The 21,069-nt window shown below is 41.9% G+C and overlaps 2 protein-coding genes across 2 annotated transcripts; one reads left to right on the forward strand and one right to left on the reverse strand.

Moving 5' to 3' along the window:
* Positions 1 to 15: 15 nt before the first annotated feature.
* LOC121878060 lies at positions 16 to 6,875 on the forward strand. Its single transcript, XM_042384037.1, has 5 exons — positions 16 to 224; positions 2,084 to 2,289; positions 2,506 to 2,656; positions 3,897 to 4,151; positions 4,657 to 6,875. The coding sequence occupies exons 1-5, from the start codon at positions 134 to 136 to the stop codon at positions 4,851 to 4,853; spliced, it is 900 nt and encodes a 299-aa protein (XP_042239971.1). The 5' UTR covers positions 16 to 133; the 3' UTR covers positions 4,854 to 6,875.
* Positions 6,876 to 7,672: 797 nt separating this feature from the next.
* LOC121878161 (2-oxo-4-hydroxy-4-carboxy-5-ureidoimidazoline decarboxylase-like) lies at positions 7,673 to 18,623 on the reverse strand. Its single transcript, XM_042384189.1, has 3 exons — positions 18,386 to 18,623; positions 13,995 to 14,148; positions 7,673 to 9,512 (listed from the first exon to the last, which is right to left on the reverse strand). Exons 1-3 carry the CDS (start codon positions 18,558 to 18,560, stop codon positions 9,284 to 9,286), a joined length of 558 nt encoding a protein of 185 aa, XP_042240123.1. The 5' UTR covers positions 18,561 to 18,623; the 3' UTR covers positions 7,673 to 9,283.
* Positions 18,624 to 21,069: the final 2,446 nt, after the last annotated feature.

Below are 21,069 nucleotides of genomic sequence, written 5' to 3' on the forward strand. Positions count from 1 at the left end.
CATCCGGTGGCTCAGATTGAGCCACTTGTACTGCACTACCAGTGTTGTACAAGTGGAGGAAAGGTGTGAAGAAGACTAAGTGACAGGGGGAGGCTTTGTGGTGGTGCCGGACACAACTGTTGAAACAAGAGAGATGGACAACACCGCCACAGTTCTGAAGGCTGTCGTGGCCACCATCTGGTTACTCGGTGTTGCTCATCTGACCCCAGCCACCACGAATAATGGTAATATACTATATATATATATATATATATATATATATATATATATATATATATATATATATATATATATATAAGTAAATCACTGTAGGTATATATATATATATATATATATATATCTTGATAAAATCACAACTCCGTTGTTTCCATTTTCCCGTGTGATTATATATATATATATATATATATATATATATATATATATATATATATATATATATATATATATATAGTATCGTGTTTATCATTAGCTCGTCATAATAGAGCATAAGTGTTTCTACTCGCCTGTGATCCTTGTGTTGCGAGTGAGAGTTGTTAAGGCGGCGGCACACTGGGCACTTTCCTCCAAACATGTTTGGCAAACACGGTCCGGCCAGCAAAACAAAGAGACTTTTTGCGTCACACTCGGATGTTTTGTTGACTCGTCTGCCCAACATGTTTGGGCGGTCTCGGGCTCTGCTCTGGCAACTCCAGCAGCGAATGATGACAATCCCGGCCCCCGCACCAAAAATACTACGCTGTAGGAGGACCACACTCGGGCGAGAGCGCGCAACCGGAGGAGGACGGACGGGGCTATGGACGGCTGCCCGTCCGTTCCTTACTACCGGCGAATAAGCCTCTTGCCCAAGAGTAAAATTACAATGCCAAAAAAAATTCCAAAACTTAACAACAAGCCGTCCGGCCAAACCTAACCCACAAATCTGTCTGCCCAACGCAACGAAAACAAGAACAAAGCTTCCAGACGAGGTTTGCCATGGATCTCGTTACTACAGTTGAGGCCTTGCAGGGTTGTGCTATAGTTCTTGAACTGCTGAAGCAAGTGAGGCGTCTGCAAAAGCTAAAGAAAAGACAATAGGTACGTCGTGAAGTTTCTTTAAAAGTGGCGGCGGCTGGCTGGTCAAAGAAGACTCTGAATAATGATTTAATAATACTAAAGAAGTTTTAAAGTGACGAATAAATAGAAATATATCACCATTTATGTGTTATATTATAAATTATTATTGTTTCATTATTTTTTCAACTTTTACTTGAAATTTTATGAAGCCCATTTGAGCACTAATCCAGCCAGCAAAGATCTCCGCCAAACCGTTGTCAGTTTCTCGCAACAGCAGAAATCCTGCTGCTTGCTGGGACGTCAGGCCAACGTCCAGCAAAACGGGCAAACATGTTTGGAGGAAATTGCCCAGTGTGCTGCCGCCTTAAGTCACCTCCACAACCCGTCCACATAAACAATTGTTGCAGCTGTATGTGGCCAACCGACAAAAACCTTTTAGTTTAGTTTAGGTTAGGTTTGCTTTAGGATAGGATAAGTTTAGGTTAGAGTATATGACGTTAGGTTAGATTTTGGTGAGGGATAAGTTAGGTTAGGCTTGCGTTAGGGAAGTTAATCTTCCTGTGAAATAAACGTGAGTGTTTAACCTTCCAGTTGATTCAATTTCATAGTAACACAGTACAGGAAAAACATACACTTTACACGTAAAGTCAGATGAAGCGTCCACTGACCCAAGCTTCTTAAAAATCTTAAATTCACAACCAGAGTGGCAGTAGTGTTCTGGGCGGCAGCGGACACTCAGGAGAGGAAGCCAACGTTATCCACTCAGATGATCAGAAGTTCGTAAACCGTGTTATACTGTATCCTAACTGTAGAAACGTAACTAACAGTGGCCAATAGTGCCTCCAAAGTGTAGTGTGACTCGAGCTATACTAGATATATTTTCTCGTCTTCAGTGAGAGGGGGAAGTTAAGTGACGAGTCTTAGAGCCCCCTAATCAAGGCAGTAGGAGGCGTTCTGGCCACAATATAGAATCATCTCATTACAAAATACTATTTCTGGCAATTACCTCTCATTTCCATATTTCTTCCAGAGTGTAAATTAAACAAACTTCCGGAGACAAAAGATCAAGGAACTCTGTATGCTTTCGAAGATAAGAAACTCAAAGCCTGGATCAGGACTGTTGGAACGGCTGTCCTCAACCTGAGTGTCGGGAACGCTGGTGGTCAGTCAGAAACAATTGGGAACTCCTCAGATATTAGACTTGACAAGTGGAACCAGATTGTTATAGAGCAAATCGTAAGTAAGGTCTTCTTTGTATGTGTGAACTGCAAATGATAGAGTATCAAGTATTTATATGGCGGAAAAACCTTCATAGTTCTTGCTGCTGCTGCTACTGATATACACTGACAGAAAGGTAGACTTATGCTGTTGTTTTCTATAATCTAACATAGCGTATAGAAGAGAGTGTGAGAGTTCATATCCCTCACTCACGATGATGTTTATTATACACAGACAGGTGACGATGGGTACACATATTCAGTCAGCATCCTTGACAATACGAAATGGAATTCAAGTAAAAAGCAATTTCCTCGAAATTATGTGTTTCCCTCAAGCCCGGGTTCAAAGATCCGGTGGTCCACCTGCCCTCCTGATGACCTCATGGGTAAGTTCAACCTCCTCTTTCCTTACACCTGAAGCGGTGATAGCAAGTCAACACATAATTATGATCTATGCTTCAAGGCGTTAATACCACTACACTAATGGGAAGATCTTACTGTACACACACACACACACATGCTGTAAGTGTGACACAAAATCGTTTTAAAGTAGCAAACACTAAACTTTTATTTAGCGGTTATGGAGAAGATCTGTGTAGATAAGAAATATGACAACAATAATTGCCCTAAGAGCAACAACAATAACAAAAACTTCTCCTACTATTGCTAGTGATGATATAAATACTCACTCTATTACTACTGTTACCTTTTTTTTTAAATAAGAACATAAGAAAATAAGGAGTCTGCAATAGGCCGGTTGGCCTGTGCATGGCAGCTCCTGTCGAGAGTTACTACCACTCTCTATCATCCATGAATCTATCTAGCCTCCCTTTGAAACTTTCCAGAGTTCCCGCACTTACTACAAAGTTGCTAAGCTTGTTCCACTCGTCCACCACCCTATTTGTGAACCAGTTTCTTCCTATCTCCCCCCTAAACCTAAACTTATCCAACTTGAATCCGTTGCTCCGAGTCCTATCCTGCTCGGATATTATAAGAACTTTATCTATATCCCCTTTATTGATTCCTTTCACCCACTTCAGCCTACTCCAATAGCCACACGTCCCTAAGGGGGTGCGGGGCCCAGGGCAATTCATCCTCTGCGGGGCCCTTTGCATTCGTAATATATATATATATATATATATATATATATATATATATATATATATATATATATATATATATATATATATATATATATATATATATATATATATATATATATCCACAATGAAAACGTGGATAAGATAAATCTTGATAAAATCACACGGGAAAATGGAAACAACGGAGTACCTTAGCTTTCGTCTTTATTCAAGACATCTTCAGAGGCAACTGGATTACATGGACAGAGAGAGGCTTAAATATACAGGGTGACCTAAAAACATGAGGTCAGGTCATAATGATGTCATCCACTAATCCCCACACCAACACACACGTATATAAAGCCACTTCGAGGCACCCACCTCCTGCGCTATGGCTACTTTTCTTCAAGTTCTCTGGAACTTGCAGCATCAGTTGCTGCAGTTTATTACTTTGGGTGCTACTACTACTACTACCACTACCACTTTTAACTCTTGACTGGAAATACCAAAGACGATTTAAGTCACACACACACTCTAATCTTCTCAGATTTCGTTGGGCAGCAGTCGTCACCAACATCAGAGCCATCGTCGTCTACAACATTAGCAGCACAAACGCCAGCATCGTCAACACCATCGTCGTGTACTCCGCCGTCAGCAGAGTCATGTTCAGACAAAGAATTCGGAAGCAACGCCATGTTTTTGGCTTTGGGATGCGGCTCTATGGCGCTGGTAATAGCCTTCCTTGCTTGCGTATACGCCATTGTTATCCGTCGCAAGTACTTACGCCTACTGTCAGAGAGAGGTGAGAAGAGAGGCACTGGAGTCCTAGTGTGATAGTTTCGGGGAGGTAGAGTAGTCCTGGGGAGGGGGTAGTCCTGGGAAGGTGGGGTAGTCCTGGGGCTAGTCCTGGTGAGGTGGGGTAGTCCTGGGAAGTGGGGTAGTCCTGGGGAGGGGGGTAGTCCTGTGGAAGGGGTAGTCCAGGGGAGGTTGTGTAGCACTGGGAAGGGTAGTCCTGAGCAAGGGATAGTCCTGGGGAAGTTAGTAATCCCTAACCTAACCTAACCATTAAGATTGGAACTCACTAGAATTGGGAGCGGGATCCATTTCACCATTTATCCCGAGAAGATGTTCCCTGGGGTTCGCTTAATTAAATTCAGTAGGGTTCATTTGGAATCACTGGGGTTCGTTGGTGTTCTGTGGAGTTAAACATTGTGAACACTAAATTTAAAACATGTGTTCCGTAACCTGAAACGAATAATCCGTTTTCTAATCCTCTCTCCACTTTCCTCTGTCTCTTTGTATTACAGGTAAGATTGACCGCGAGGGTAAACTTGGCCCTGGAGACGAGAACTTCTACGATGAGTGGGACAACAACTACAAGTCTCAGGCAGGAAACCTCGGCAACTGCCAGCTTAGACAATCGTCCAGTGATGCAGTAGCAGACCCAACAATACGCCCAGGGTCTTCCTGTTCCATTGCCATCAGTATATATGGTGAACTGTAGTGTCATTACCCAACCACTGTACCTTTGTAGTAGCCATACCCAACCACTATACCTTTGTAGTAGCCATACCCAATCACTGTACCTTTGTAGTAGCCATACCCAACCACTGTACCTTTGTAGTAGCCATACCCAACCACTATACCTTTGTAGTAGCCATACCCAATCACTGTACCTTTGTAGTAGCCATACCCAACCACTGTACCTTTGTAGTATCAATACCCAACCACTTTACCTTCCCTGTTTTATTTATGAAGCTGTCCAGTAAATCAAAGAGACCATAGTTACTGTGGGGTTATGTAATGTGTGTTATATAATTGTCTCTCAGTTTTATATGTGATTTCTTAGATAAGTTTGACTGTAATGGATCCTTTTAGTATCACAGGCTGTCACAAAACATCTGTCAGTAGAGCGTATCGATGTTTCTCAGTGATAAATGAAATGTTTGTTCATTATGGCAGTATGGCACTTCTGTTATGACTGCTGGCATTCCATATATCTATAACAATTAACGTGTGGTTTGTATTAAACATTTTGAATATTTAAATCTCCGAGACTCTTTCAAAGTATTAAGATTCCCGTGGAATATTTCACTCTTGTTGGGATGCATCTGTTACCACTAGATATCATAACAATACAGTGTAGTGTCAGAGGTTTATTAGAACATTGATGGCTTGGCAGCGTTTCACATCTACTGTATATTAATGAACGGCATAGTCCTGGTTCACCCTGAGATAATGTATATACTGTAAAGGCTATCATGGGTTCTGTCTCATCTGGCTACGATTATTACACCATATATTCTGGTTCACTAATATAATTTTTAGATGTTATTTCAACCTTCAAGCCTTCTGGAATACACTCGCTGAGCTCTGTTACCACCTCTTTAACTCAGAGTTACTAGAATCCATCTTCATGTTGGATCCTAAAGTTGAATCACCATAAGCTATTGTGCCATATGCAACACCGTGTAAACCTGTACAGTATAGTCTCTTACTCGAAGCTGCTCTATGTATCATTTTGTACCTATACCCACTGTATTCTGTATGTCTGTTCATACGTAAACACTACGTAACTTTTCTATTATGCCCTGGCAGTCTAACATGAGGCGATGTAGACAAGACTATGGGAAAATTATGAAATGGGTTAGCTTGTCTGAATATTCACAGCCAGTAAACGAAAGTTCTTCCAAGTTTAGTGCATAAAACTACAGTGTACTTGTTTCTCCGTGAATTTGTTTCTTCAGTTGGTAGAGCGAGGGTCGTCAAATACCGTATAATATTCTCTACAGTCTGATATATAATGCTACATTGGTTATAACTCAGATTATATAAATCCTGGACAGACTACATTACTGAGGGTATCAGGAAAGATGTTTAGGGTTAGTGACCCGGACGGCCTACAACTATTGTAACTAGCTTAAAGGTAAACCCAGTCTGTGATATATTAAAACATTCAGGAAATGCTTAAATAGTTATGTAACACTTTAACTCTATTTGAAAACAGTATGTTTATCTTTTGAACATTTCATTCACACCTGGTGTAAAATATCAAGGACTGAGGTGTTAATGAGGTATTTCGGAATATTCTGTTTAATCCAGTGAATAATGTTGTCGGCAAATTCAGTTTCATGTTATGGAAGAATTATCTCGTAGTTAAATTTATTAATTACGCTTGACCCGGAATAGATATACAGTATATGCTCGTATATCAGTAATACAGGATTAATATAGTAAATACCGTAGGTGAGCCTGTGATAATGTCACCCTGTATATCAGAGTGTGATTCATATGTAAGGATAATTTTTTCTCTAGAAATGCATTGAATTAATTATTACTGTGACCTAATAAATAGAGAGTTATTCAGATATGATTAACGAAGAGTATACCTTGATAATGAACAGAAAGCTCTTCTGAAATGAACAATTAAGGAAGTATCGAAAGGCAGAAATCGTAAAGTGAGCTGAAACACATAGACGAAGGCATTAAATAAGAGGGAAATATGTCGAACTCAGACCTTGAAAAACATTACAAAATAATGAATTTTTTCTTGATAAATAGGAGTGAATAAATATAGTGGTTCACAAAATATTTTTGAAAAATAATTGGGGTTTGGCAAGTGATTTTCAATCTGTATAAGAGGAATATTATCAATATTGTAAAATGTATTAAATAACAATAATATTAACAATAATCACATTAGTAACACGAATGATAATGTTAATAATACAATACAATTAGACAATAATAATGAAAAATACAATAAAATTTATAACAAGTTATTATTATTATTTTACGAGTTACATAAAAAGAAACGCCACTACTGTACCTCTATAGAGGAAGGTACTGTACAATTGCTGAAGTGGCAGACTGTAATGATACAATATCAACCATGTAACGGAGGAGCAAATAAACACATGGCCTGATACAGTAAATCTCCTTAAAGACTATTATTTTTTATTTTTTTTTATTTTTTTTACGGGGATTAGCCCACCCGGGCACAGGTCACTGACCCACATCAGGGCCAGGGGGGCGAAAATTTAATAATAATAATAATTCATAGTAAATAAAATTTATAATAAAAAGTAAAATAAAATATTGATGGTAATAATAATAATAACAACACTGTGATAATAATAAATACAAAGAAATGCAAGAATGAAAAAAAATCAACAGTGAGAAACGCTATATGTATGTTGTTTTGTCATGTAATAGAAACAATTGAGACCCTACAATTGTGTGTAAATGAGGCAGAAAGTCAGATCAGCAACCTGGGACTTGGTCACAATTTTCGTGATGCCATATGGCAGCAGGGTCTACCATTAGACAACACATTATGCTGCCAATACTCTTCCCAGGCGGTAGTACCTCCCTGTTCTGTAGCTGCCTACTACCTACATATAAAACCTCGATGAAGAAATATATCGTAAGTTCCAATAATGCGGATTCTTGTCAGCAGTAGGGAGCACCAGTCGTGTCAGTCACTCGGTAGTAGGGAGCATCAGTCATGTCAGTCACTCAGTAGTAGCAAGCACCAGTCGTGTCAGTCACTCGGTAGTAAGGAGCACCAGTCGTGTCAGTCACTTAGTAGTAGGGAGCACCAGTCGTGTCAGTCATTCGGTAGTAAGGAGCACCAGTCGTGTCAGTCACTCAGTAGTAGGGAGCACCAGTCGTGTCAGTCACTCGGTAGTAGGGAGCACCAGTCGTGTCAGTCACTCAGTAGTAGGGAGCACCAGTCGTGTCAGTTACTCGGTAGTAAGAAGCACCAGTCGTGTCAGTCACTCAGTGGTAGGAGCACCAGTCGTATCAGTCACTCGGTAGTAGGGGCACAAGTCGGGTTAGTCACCAGTAGTAGGGAGCACCAGTCGTGTCAGTCACTCGGTAGGGAGCACCAGTTGTGTCAGTCACTCAGTAGTAGGGAGCACCAGTCGTGTCAGTCACTCGGTAGAAGGGATCACCAGTCAAGTCAGTCAGCATCAAGGTTAACAGTTATTGCCGTCAGCATCAAGGGTTAACAGTCATTGCCGTCAGCATGAGGGATTAAGAGTTATCGCCGTCAGCATCAAGGGTTAACAGTTATTGCCGTCAGCATGAAGGATTAAAGTTATCGCCGTCAGCATTAGGGTTAACAGTCATTGCCGTCAGCATGAGGGATTAAGAGTTATCGCCGTCAGCATCAAGGGTTAACAGTCATTGCCGTCAACATGAGGGATTAAGAGTTATCGCCGTCAGCATCAAGGGTTAACAGTCATTGCCGTCAGCATGAAGGATTAAGAGTTATCGCCGTCAGCATCAAGGGTTAGCAGTCATTGCCGTCAGCATGAAGGATTAAGAGTTATCGCCGTCAGCATCAGGGTTAACAGTCATTGCCGTCAGCATGAAGGATTAAGTTATCGCCGTCAGCATCAAGGGTTAACAGTCATTGCCGTCAGCATGAAGGATTAAGAGTTATCGCCGTCAGCATCAAGGGTTAACAGTCATTGCCGTCAGCATGAGGGATTAAGAGTTATCGCCGTCAGCATCAAGGGTTAACAGTCATCGCCGTCAGCATGAGGGATTAAGAGTTATCGCCGTCAGCATCAAGGGTTAACAGTCATTGCCGTCAGCATGAAGGATTAAGAGTTATCGCCGTCAGCATGAGGGATTAAGAGTTATCGCCGTCAGCATCAAGGGTTAACAGTCATCGCCGTCAGCATGAGGGATTAAGAGTTATCGCCGTCAGCATGAGGGATTAAGAGTTATCGCCGTCAGCATCAAGGGTTAACAGTCATTGCCGTCAGCATGAAGGATTAAGAGTTATCGCCGTCAGCATGAGGGATTAAGAGTTATCGCCGTCAGCATCAAGGGTTAACAGTCATTGCCGTCAGCATGAAGGATTAAGAGTTATCGCCGTCAGCATGAGGGATTAAGAGTTATCGCCGTCAGCATCAAGGGTTAACAGTCATTGCCGTCAGCATGAAGGATTAAGAGTCGATTCTTTACTCCTTCGTGCTCCACCAAGTCCAGCAGACGCAGGGAACAGATCTTCTTCACTTCCTCTAAACCCTTTTCTACCTCCACCTCCAGGGAGTTGTTGAGACGCGTTTTGAGACCCTCCATGATGGCCTCCTTCTTGTTCCTCCGGGCGCAGATTACGAAGGGGAAGCCAAACTTCTCGCGGTAGCTGGAGACATATGAGAGATGAGATGTTATACTGGCATGGTCCATTGTGTTTTATCTTTACTCTTGAAAAAGTATGTGTGTGTGTGTGTGTGTGTGTGTGCATAGGGTGGTGTAATACGTCTAGTGTGGCAGCATTATGTTAGTGTTAAGGTGCAAGCCTTGCTTGCTTCCTCTCGCTATCAACTACCGCCGCTGGCTAGCCCTTGTAGCGAACAGGGAAGTAACTTACATGTAAGTCCTCCCTAACCAGTACACAACCTCTTCACCATCAAAACTCCTGCTGTGCCTCCTCGTGGCAACACACGGTAACTGGGTGCCTCGTGGGCCCAGGCTAGACCAGCAGGGGATCTCAGAGCAGCAGTGGGCCCACAGGGATGGCGCATAGCCCCACTGGCATGTGGACACGTCCTGGCGGCTACCAACCATTGCCCCGTTGCCTTGTGGATTAACCTTGGTAAGTATAAGGTTACGGGAGTAAATCCCGAACGAAAAATCTGCAGTGGAGCCCCGTATCAGGCAGACACGGAAACCCAACGACTACACTGGATGACGAAGGCAATGCATGATGGACAGGCTACTAAAGCGAAACCCAACAAAATGGGCTATCGGCAGTCCACTGCAACTCTCCCTCTCCCCAGTCGTTGCAACACTTGCAGCACTGGATCAGGAAAAGGGATAGCCAAGGTGTGTGGTTGCAGCCTGCTCTCCTGCCTCACCACATAAATCAACTAACGCGCAACCATCATCCAGCTCATCATACCTCTTATTATTATCAAAGCCCCTATACCCCCAAAAGTCCTTTGGCGTTGGACGAGTGGCGACGGAGACAGGCAGAGATGACTGCCGGGAGTCTCTAGTCACAACTCTGCACATGGGTGGCATAAATAAGATGGTCGTTTATGCACTGGGACCTAGGCAGCAGTGCAATCCAGTCCTGTCTGTGTGACTGAGCAGCCCTTTTGAGGAGCCACTCTGCTCACCCCACATTGCCTGCCTAAAGAACCAACCTAAATGGGCAACTGCACCCAGTAAGGTCATCCTTATGCGGTCGAAAACACAATCATAATCACAGATCAAAACAAAAACAAACTATACAACCTCTTATGGTCACTGCATGGAATGTCAGGACCTTTATGGATACTGGCGCAAATGAGCGTTATGAAAGAAGAACTGCCCTTGTGGCAAAAGAATTGGCTAAATATAATATCGACATTGCAGCCATTCGCGAGTCCCGGTTCCCAGACGAGGGTCGACTCACAGAACGGAGATCTGGCTATACCTTCTTCTGGAAGGGTAAGCCTGCTTCACAGAGAAACTGCATTTATGGAGTTGACTTTGCCATCCGCCAATGCATCCTACAGTACATAGGCTAATTGAAATGCCTATTGGGATCAATGAGCGCTCATGGCGCTTCGAGTCCTACTGAATCAGTCACGTCATGCCTTCTTCATCAGTGCATACCCACCAACACTGGATGCAGGGGATGGCATCAAGGAGGCCTTTTATGGCGACCTTGACTGAGTGGTAACATCTATCCCTAGAGAAGATAAGGCTGTGACCCTAGGTGACTTCAATGTTAGAGTTGACAGAGATGCTGATATTTGGCAGGGAACCATAGGGAGAAATGGACTTGGCAAGTGTAATCCCAACGGCCTACTCCTCCTCAGCAAGTGTGCTGTACACAACCTCACTATCACCAATTCCTTGTTTAGGCAGGCCGACAAGTTCAAGGGTTCGTGGCATCACCCACGATCCAAACACTGGCATCTCATTGACTACATCATTGTCAGAAAATAGATCGCCGAGATGTCCTCATCACCCGAGCCATATGTGGCTCAGACCACTGCGACACTGATCATCGGCTCGTCAGAGCCAAGTTCTCACTTCACGTCGCCCTAAAACGGCGAAGGCAGCAAGCCTCCAACAACCCGACAACAAATAACCCAAAGCCCAGTGCCAAATGGGATATTCTCGACACTGTCATGACAAAAACCTACAGACACCCTCGGCCATATCGAAAGAATACACCAGGATAGGTTTGATGAAAATGACCCGGAAATCAATGTACTCGTCGATGATAAACATGCTGCTTTAACTGATTGGCAGAACAACCGTTAGTCTCAAACCAAAGCTGATACCTTCTGCAAGAAGAAAGCGGCAGCCCAGCGCGAACTTCGCAATCTGAATAACGACTGGTTTAAAAATAAAGCATGTGAAAAGTAATAACTTTCAGATCAACACAAGGATTTTTAAATTCCACTGAAACATTTTATGGGCTAATCACTCATGGAGTAGCCCCCTCCGCTCATCTGATAGCAACTTCCTAATTAAAGACGAAGAAGGCATCCTTCAGCGCTGGAAAGAGCACTACCATTCACTGTTCAACCGAAACACCGATGTGGATGTCCTGATTACCCAGCAGGTCCCATAGCATCCAGAGCTGACTCACCTCAGCTAACCTCCATCAAACAGATAAAAAAATAACAAAGCCTCAGGGCCTGATGGAATCCCAGCCGAGGTATATAAAGCAGGATGACCTCTGCTTACCAGCTGTCTCCACTCTCTCCTGGAGAATATATGGGGAAAGGAGGAAATCCCCAAAGCTCTTAAAGACGCCTCCATCGTCAATGTTTATAAAAGCAAGGGAGACCGGTCAGACTGTGGCAACTACCGCGAGATCTCACTGCTGTATGTAGCTGGCAAGATTATCACCAGAGTCCTCCTAAACAGACTTCTTCCTGAGGCGAAAGACTTCCCCCTAGAATCTCAATGTGGCTTTAGACCACCACGTGGCACAAGTGACATAATCTTTGCTGTCCGCCAGACACAGGAAATGTGCAGAGAGCAGCGTCGTGACCTATACAATATACATTGTCTTCATCGACTTAACCAAGGCCTTTGACTCGGTCAACAGGGAAGCCATCTGGCGGACCCTCAGCCATTTTGGCTCCCTACCAAAATTCATTGCCATTGTGAGGCAACTCTACGATGGCATGAACGGCAGTGTCCTGCACAATGGCACCCAGTCTGAGTTTTTTACCATCCAAACGGGAATAAAACAAGAATGTGTACTGGCACGAACTCTCTTTTCCATTTTCTTGGCTGCCTTCCTTACTCGTGCCAGTGCCAATTTAGCCGGCAGGAACAAAGGTGTTAGCAACTTCCATTACTGAACTTCAGTATGCAGACGACCTCACCCTTGTCGCTCACACTGAACGTGGCCTACAGGAGATCCTGAACACCTATGCAGATACGTACGCTCATTTCGGCCTAGAGGTGAATGCACGTAAGACTCAGATTCTCTTTCAGCCTGCCCCTGGTTCAGCCACACCTCCACCATCCATCCAGCTTAACGGTACTACCCTCTCTAATGCTACCCACATTCGGTATCTCGGCTCCCACTTATCCACCACTGCAGACATTGATGAAGAGAGTCAACATCGGATCAGATGTGGATCCCAAGCATTTGACAGAGTCCGTACCCGTGTCTTCAGCTGTAGGGAGCTGAAATTATCTACAAAATTGCACATATATCGAGCAGTGGTCCTCCCCACCCTGCTATATGGCAGTGAGACATGGGTCACATACAGGAGGCACCGCAAGGCACTTGAAAGCTTTCACCAACGTAGTCTACGTTCGATGCTCCGAGTTCGCTGGGAAGACAAGAGAACAAATGCCAGAAATCTCGCTGAAACCAAATGCAGGAGCATCGAGGTTACCAATATCCATGAACAACTAAGCTGGACTGGCCATGTTACCCGCATGGACGACAGTAAACTGACAAACAGTAGACTACCTAACGAATAGTAAACGTAACTCTGGCGGGCAACTGAAAGGAATAAGGATAGTCATAAGATAAGCCTGAAAAAGCGCCATTATTATTATTATTATTATTATTATTATTATTATTATTATTATTATTATTATTATTATTATTATTATTATTATTATTATTATTATTATTATTATTATTATTATTATTATTATTATTATTATTATTATTATTATTATAATTATTATTATTATTATTATTATTATTATTATTATTATTATTATTATTATTATTATTATTATTATTATTATTATTATTATTATTATTATTATCATTATTATTATTATTATTATTATTATTATTATTATTTCGCCTCCAGGCCCTGATGTGGGTCCTGGTGGGCTAATCCCGTAAAAAAAATACATGGATAAGTGCTTGAACGCATAATTAAAGCACGTTATTTTAATGAAATGAATACAGGTACTTGTATTTGTGAAAACGTGTACACTGTCTTTCAATACCTCCTCACACAGGATGAAACCACATAGTCTCGACAACAGCAGAAAGACAAGAATCCCAGTTAACAAGAAACACACACACATACACACAGACACACACACACACACGCAGTTTCCAAAATCAATATCTTGTCAACTTTGAACCTCTGATATTACATAATAGATACAAAGGTGGTCAGCGAGAGGAACCCACCTGAAGTTCAGGATGGCTAGGTCGGTGCTCTCCTTTGGCGTCAGGTCACCCATGCCAGCGGCGCGTTGCTCCATCTGAGATTCCTGCGTCAGCTTACCCTCCTTGGCTAACCTCCCAGCCAGATCCGGGTGGCTTCGCAGGACCCCTTCACGACCTGAGTCAAGGGTAATAATTAATTAAACTTGCCGCAGGATGGTTAATACACACGATACAAGAGAAACTTTTTGAACAGTGTCATAGAATGAAACTGTCTGAACAACAATTGATCAAATAATGAGGTAAAATATACGTTTTTTGAACGTGATTTATCATTAATATTGTTGATATCTTTATTCCGGTCTCAGTTTTGCGTGGGGTGGGGCAAGAGGGATAGAGAGCCTGAAAGAAAGAGCAATAGTTGAGGAGAGGAGTACAACTACAGAGAACGACAGGAAAGAGCATAGATAATGAGTAAAAATAGACCACAGGCTCATTCGTATCCTGTTTGCCTACGCAGTATTCAGAGCGAGTCATCAGTCTTTTCTACCGTGAAGTCTCTAAACCACCAATTCTCTAATATAAACTATCCGTCTCTCATGGCTATAACTCTTAAGGTTGAGGTGGCTGAAGTAGCAGTTTAAAGAATTGTTTTGATGTTATTTGGAGGGGGGGCTGGGTATTTTGTGGTGGAGGGTAATTGAAGTGCGTTCTTGAAGGGAGGTGAGATGGGGCAGTGAAGACGATATTAGGGAAGGAGGAATAGAGTTCAAGATAACAGGTGAATAAAATAACTATAAATTGTTAGATATAATATTTGGTTGTTTGTGATTATTGTTACTCAGTTTTTCCTTTCAATTTCCTTATGTAATGTAAAAGTTACCCTCGGGATATTGGACAAACCCTTCGTTCTCCTCTTTAGGAAATGGCGATTTTTTCCCCCATTTAAGTCAAGGCGGCTTCTTCGTCATAGCCTCATATAATATTTACCGCTTTGGTGTTAAACGATTTACTAATTTCCAAAATACCATTAGGTCGGGTTCCTTGGCGTATTGTTTATCTTATGTGTTATAATTTATCCAAGTTTCTAAGCTGATTGTTTGGTGACTTCCTTTTAGGTCGGAGAAGATCTGAGGTATATCTATTACTATTCTCTATAATGTTTTATGTTTACAGATTGATATCGTAACCTCATGACTGTTTCTCTGACATTATTGTGAGGAAGAATACGAACATAAATCTGGCTTGTGTTATTACGTGTTGCTCCCGTGACGGCTGTGTATTTATTCAATTTTCAATTTCAATTGTTAACTCCTTGATAGAGGAAGCAGGATCCTAGTGCTGTCACTAGGTACCCTGTACAATAACACCAGAAGCATCTGGCAAGTGTGACAAGTATATACAGTATAAATATTATAAAGGGGCCTACTAAAGCCTAAGGAAGGAAGGATATTCCTTTAACACATAATCAATGTTATTTACATAATATCTAGCCAGTATGGGGAGGATCATCGTGTCTCCGTCAGGGGGTCGTGGAGTGGTGGTCTAGCAGGCGTCACGGAAGCGTTGTGTGTGGGGACATCTTAGGAGGTAGTGGATAAGGGTGCTGCTGTCGGGTCTTCTGCCTAATGCACAAGAGCGTTGCTCAGGGGATGCGGGGATACCAATCTCCCAAGCAAAATCATACCCAATGATGATACAGGGAGCAATCACGTCCCTTTTCCGCGACCCTTTCCCATAGACGTACGAGAGGTCAGGAAGTTTACGGAGGACATCGTACCAGGTGGGCGGGGAGTCCAGGGGGATGGCTGCTTCCCGAGCTTCTCTCTGTTTGCGGCGAATTTGCCTCCTAAGCTGTAAAAGTGTTCGAGGAACAACATAGTCAGGTGTGGCCTTGTTGCAGCCAGTCTTGGCAAGGCCATCTGTTGCCTCATCCCCCAAGATACCGACATGACTGGGTATCCATAGGAATGTCACAGGATGGCCTTCATCTTGAAGTGTGGATGTTAACCCTTGTATTCGGAGGATGAGGTCCTTATTTTCCCCTGATCCAAATGCGATCCCGTCGAGAGCAGACCTGGAATCGCAGCAGACAAGCAAGGGGCAGAAACCATCTGCTTCTTCCTCAGCGAGAAGGGCAGCAAGGAGGGCTATTAGTTCAGCCTGAGTGGAGGATGCCCCGTCAGAAACTCTGAGAGACAGTTTGATAGGCTCAGGGGCATCAGGACGGGAGATGTAGACACCAGCCCCGGCCCGACCTGTAGCGGGGGTGTATTTATTTTGGTTACTTCAGCATCTATGACCTGCGGTGTTTTTACCTGTACAGTTAGGTATTTCAAGATTGTTAAAAATTTCGTCGTTTTCGTATTTTCTTGTGGTGGTGGAAGCTGTATGACAGTGATTTGTAACTATGAACGGAAGGTGGCCACTGGTTGTAATTGTTCCAGGCCGTATGGTATAACCTAGAACAGTTTACTATGGGAGAATATTTTGACCTCATTAGTGATTGGTTTAAGTCTGATTATAATACTGATATTGACTCAGGTTAGGTTAGGTTAGGTTAGGTCAGGTCAGGTCCTTCTAGTTACTCTGGTTAAGTTTGGTTAGACATGTATACTGATATTTGAGTCTTTAGGTTGGGTTCTTGGTCTTTTTGTTTGGCCAAAGTTTGTTTTCTCCACCATTTTTGGGATATTGATAAACTGAAGAACTTTTCCTCTTTTGAAAAATTCACTTACTCAGGTTCGCAACCGGGTTCTTAAATATTACACCCATTAAAGTTTTTTGTATTAGTTAAGTGGGGTATCGTCAATTTTCTATGTTTTTACCCCACAATTTCCTTCTATTCCAAAGCCTTGCCCACTTTGTGTGATCAGAATGGCATTTTTTAAGGGAAATCGAAAAGTATAAATAAATAGAAGACAAATTGATTTCCGACGAAAACACTGTTCTATAAAGTAAAGTATTTTTTTTTTGGGTGGGGGTCACTATCTCCCTATATACAAATCAATTTATCCGTGGTTGACCTTTTCCAAATCTTTAATTTGTTTCCAGGTGTATTCATTGTTTAAAATTTATAAAGTTGTTCTAGGGCAGTGCAGACAGTGTTATGATCACCATTACCGAGCGAACTTTGACTTGCGTAAATCCTCCTTGGCGACCGAGTGTGGCAGACTCCATACACCTCTAAACCCAGGTTGCTCACACACCACCTCTATATTGATATGATCGTCTGAGCTTAGCCATCAGGTAAAACTTTGACACTTTAAGTAGTAATATATATATATATATATATATATATATATATATATATATATATATATATATATATATATATATATATATATATATATATATATATGGAACTTGTTCACAACACTATACAGTATGATGTTACATACCAACCTGTCAGAAAAATGTGGGATTAAAATGAGCTGAATGACACATACAAATTCTATAGTTGTGTACTGGAGTTTCACTTATATATTTTATAATGAGTTTCAAAATTAATTTTGAGATAGATTCTCTAACAACTCTTATATGCAATACATTTTTCCCGTTACGTAAAAAACAAAGCAACACAGAATAATTTAATCGCTATATCCAATATTATACTACTCTTTTTTCGACTATGTTCCGTACAATTAATATTCTAAGCAGCACTATTATTAAGGTTTACCTTAGAGTATGACTTTCCGTTTCGGGAGGTATGAGTAGAAAACGAATGGTGAGGGACGCCTTTCTACTGTGGGGTTTCGAGATTCTGGGGTCACCATTTGTGGGGTTATGAGATATTGGTTCGCACTCAGGATGGGATGGAGAAAGGAAACTCACAATGTGCTCACTGTATACATATTGTATTGGATGTACAATGCAGCTTGTTGCTTGGTAGGTAGCATGGTAATAAGCGTTGAGTAGAGAGAGCTGGGTGGTGATGGTGCCCAGAGTGAGGGCACGCTGCTTGAGGTACGCCAAGGTCACTGGCAAGAGCGGCAGCCGTACGGCTGGCGCGGAGGTGTTGCTTGCTGGTGGCACTGGGTAGAAAAGAGAACTGATCATAGCGGTGTCAGGCCTTATAAGGCGGGGGTAGGCGTGGGTAGATAGTTGACCCATGCTCCGTGGGCGGCGCTGGAGGCGTAGGCTGGAGAATTCGAGAAGGTTCGGTGCTTGTAGGGGAGGAATCCACTACACTGCATAACCTGAAGGCCAGGGTCAACCTTCTTTATACGAACACAGTTGTTTTAACACCTTGCCATGTTACTTTCCTTCAGTACGAAAATAAACACTTGTTGACTTGACCTGGATCACAATTTCCTTTTCCACCCTTTCCTGCTATACAGTCATGTTGTCTCTGAGATGATCTTAGTAAACTTTATCCGGGCGAGGCGCAAGCCCTAGCAACAGATGTCTCTTACCTGCTAGGGGTAGATCGTCCAGGAACTTGCAGATTTCGTCGTGTAAGTGTCTGACGTCTCTAAACGGCCGGTACCTCCAGACGGCGGCGGCACACAGAGAACAATGTTCAACTGTGTTGCCAAAAACTGCAATGAACTCTTCGTAATTCATGGCATTTACCTCGGACATCTGCATGTTTGGAATTCTGTAAGATCACTGGTCCAGGCCCAGGACCTTGGAGAACAGTTCCTCGTTTTCTACGGCTGAACGGATGCAACCGGGACTCAAGAATCACAATTTGTGAGTATGTGAGAAAGAAAACGAAAAATCTTGAAGTGAGAAGGGGGAACATAAACCTTTGCCTCTGGGACCTATCAAAACATACTGTAGGCACAGACAGATAGACAGACCAAATTTTTTCCTGTAAAATCATCATACAAGCATGTAGTTATCCTAACGTATGCGTGACCAGCCTGGTCATCTTCTCTCAACTCCACCCAACAACGTCAGATAGAGAAGGTACAGAAGAGGGCCTGCAGAATCATGCTCGGCGCAGAATACTCCGGCTACACCAACGCTCTCTCCACCCTGGAAATGCCATCCCTCAGTGACCTCCACCACCAAGCACTGGAAAGGTTTGGCCGTGGACTACTGCACCACCCTCGCCATCGCCACCTCCTGCCACCTGCAGCCCGCCACCCAACTCGCGCAGTCCACCACTACAACAAAATTCAGCCCATAAGAGCCTGCACCTATAGATATAAGAACAGCACCATCCCATCTATTGTTAAAATAATAAACAACTCCTGATTTATGTACTGTACAGCCCTGTAAATGTATTCAATGCATATTATATCAATATGTCTAAATCAAATGTAAGTCTGTATATTTTCAGCCACCGGCTACAACTCTATTAATAAACCGTTTATTATTATTATTATTATTATTATTTTATTATTAGACAATGGTAAATACTTAATCTTTATAACCGTTATCATCACCAACATTCTTCTACCTAAATCACCACCATTTCCCGTCCACCACCACCACCACCATCACATTCCAAATTTACCACTATCAACAACACTCCGCCATCATTTTCAACAACATTTTCACTTCACGAACACTGATAGCAACAGGATATCCTAGATGTTGAGTGAATATTTTGCTGGATTATCATCACGCTACGTACGCAGTATAGCGCCAAGCCAGCGGGTGTTTTTGGGAGAGAAAATCCGGAAACGCTATCACAACTGGCAGTGATATCATGCTCACAGGATACGGCGATAAAGGAGTGTCAGTTATGAGGAGAGATCCGGGAGTATATGAGGAAAATATAGTTAACTGATTCTAACGCTAATCTAATTTAAACTAACGCAAACCTACCCTAACTCAGCCAAACGTAATAAACACTAACCCAACTTAACCTAATACTAACGCTAACCCTGGTAGTGTTAGGGTGTTTAATCATCAGCAGGTGAAATAAGCTGATAGTGCAATACTCAAGTGATCCCAGTTTATGCAAAGGCAAGGATCTGGGTCGATGTGAGGAAAACAATCAAGCGAACAAACTTAAGTAAAACTAGCTTAGTAAAATACCTGAATGAATAGATTAATGAATACAATACGCAAATACAAAAGTAAGATGTGACTAAAGCTTCTCAGGAGACCAAATTCCACGCAATCGTTTACTTATTGTTTAATATCGAAAGGAAAAATTACGGCTCTTAAAAAAAACAATCAAATATTTATGAACGGTCTAGACTGACGAAATTTGATAAATCATGAATATAAAGAAACGAAATTATAAGCATAAAAAATAGGTAAAAACGCAAAAAAAGGACAAAAAAGACAAAACAATAACGATAACACAAACAAAATTCAAAACTGAATAACACTCCGACATAAAGGTCGTTTATTTTACACTCTAAAGTCGATACCAATTAAATTACGTTCTTATATCTATCAACTATACGATTAGTTTAATACCATTGATGGTAAAAAAGAAGAGAAAAATCTCGTTGATACTCTGATTTCAGTTATGAGCGAGTGGTTCAGTACAGTAGTTTGTGGTGTTGCCGGGGTCTGTACCAAAGAATATATACGAAAGATAGGAAAGCGGACCGAAATGTTGTGCTCATTGGATCCTAAAAAGTGCTGAGCCAAAACAATAGATGGCGCCAGTGTGCAACTAGTGTCGTCTGTTTATGTCACGTGACCGCGAAATTCATTTACTGTCAAAATGGCAGCAAGAGGACACCCGTGCATCGTGTTTTGCCACAGAACAAAGAAAGATCATCCCCAATTTGTATACCATTCATTCCCTAAGGATAAAGGAAGGTAGGAGCACAGTTTTGAATTACATATTCTGTACATATGATATGACAGGTTTATTTATCATTATATTTACAAACAGTGAAAACTCCCTGCAGGCAAAGTATTATCTGATTTTTAAATATTATTTACAAGTGCTTGCAATGGATACACGTACTGGGGCTTGAGAAACCTAAGGGAAAGAGTCCAGAAAATATAAGCAAAAACACCGAAGGCATTATTTTATGATCCACATTTATATATTAAAATATTTTTGTGGAAAATAAACCATAAAAATATTTATATATACAGTATCCTTCACCCCCAAAATACTGACTATTACTTATGATCCTAAAAAAAAACAATGTAATATTTTATATCCTAAAGCATA

The sequence above is a fragment of the Homarus americanus genome, unplaced genomic scaffold (genome assembly GCF_018991925.1).
Source record: "Homarus americanus isolate GMGI-L3 unplaced genomic scaffold, GMGI_Hamer_2.0 scaffold45562, whole genome shotgun sequence".
NCBI classification, from domain to species: Eukaryota; Metazoa; Arthropoda; class Malacostraca; order Decapoda; family Nephropidae; genus Homarus; species Homarus americanus.

What these genes read in the sequence shown, in the direction of transcription:
- LOC121878060 (XM_042384037.1), top strand. Translation starts at nt 134, where the DNA reads ATGGACAACACCGCCACAGTTCTGAAGGCTGTCGTGGCCACCATCTGG. An exon ending in CCCAGCCACCACGAATAATG is followed by an intron (nt 225 to 2,083) that starts GTAATATACTAT and finishes TATTTCTTCCAG; the next exon opens with AGTGTAAATTAAACAAACTT. An exon ending in CCCTCCTGATGACCTCATGG is followed by an intron (nt 2,657 to 3,896) that starts GTAAGTTCAACC and finishes TAATCTTCTCAG; the next exon opens with ATTTCGTTGGGCAGCAGTCG.
- LOC121878161 (XM_042384189.1), bottom strand. Translation starts at nt 18,560, where the DNA reads ATGCAGATGTCCGAGGTAAATGCCATGAATTACGAAGAGTTCATTGCA. An exon ending in GGACGATCTACCCCTAGCAG is followed by an intron (nt 14,149 to 18,385) that starts GTAAGAGACATC and finishes CCCTTGACTCAG; the next exon opens with GTCGTGAAGGGGTCCTGCGA. An exon ending in CTAGCCATCCTGAACTTCAG is followed by an intron (nt 9,513 to 13,994) that starts GTGGGTTCCTCT and finishes ATATGTCTCCAG; the next exon opens with CTACCGCGAGAAGTTTGGCT.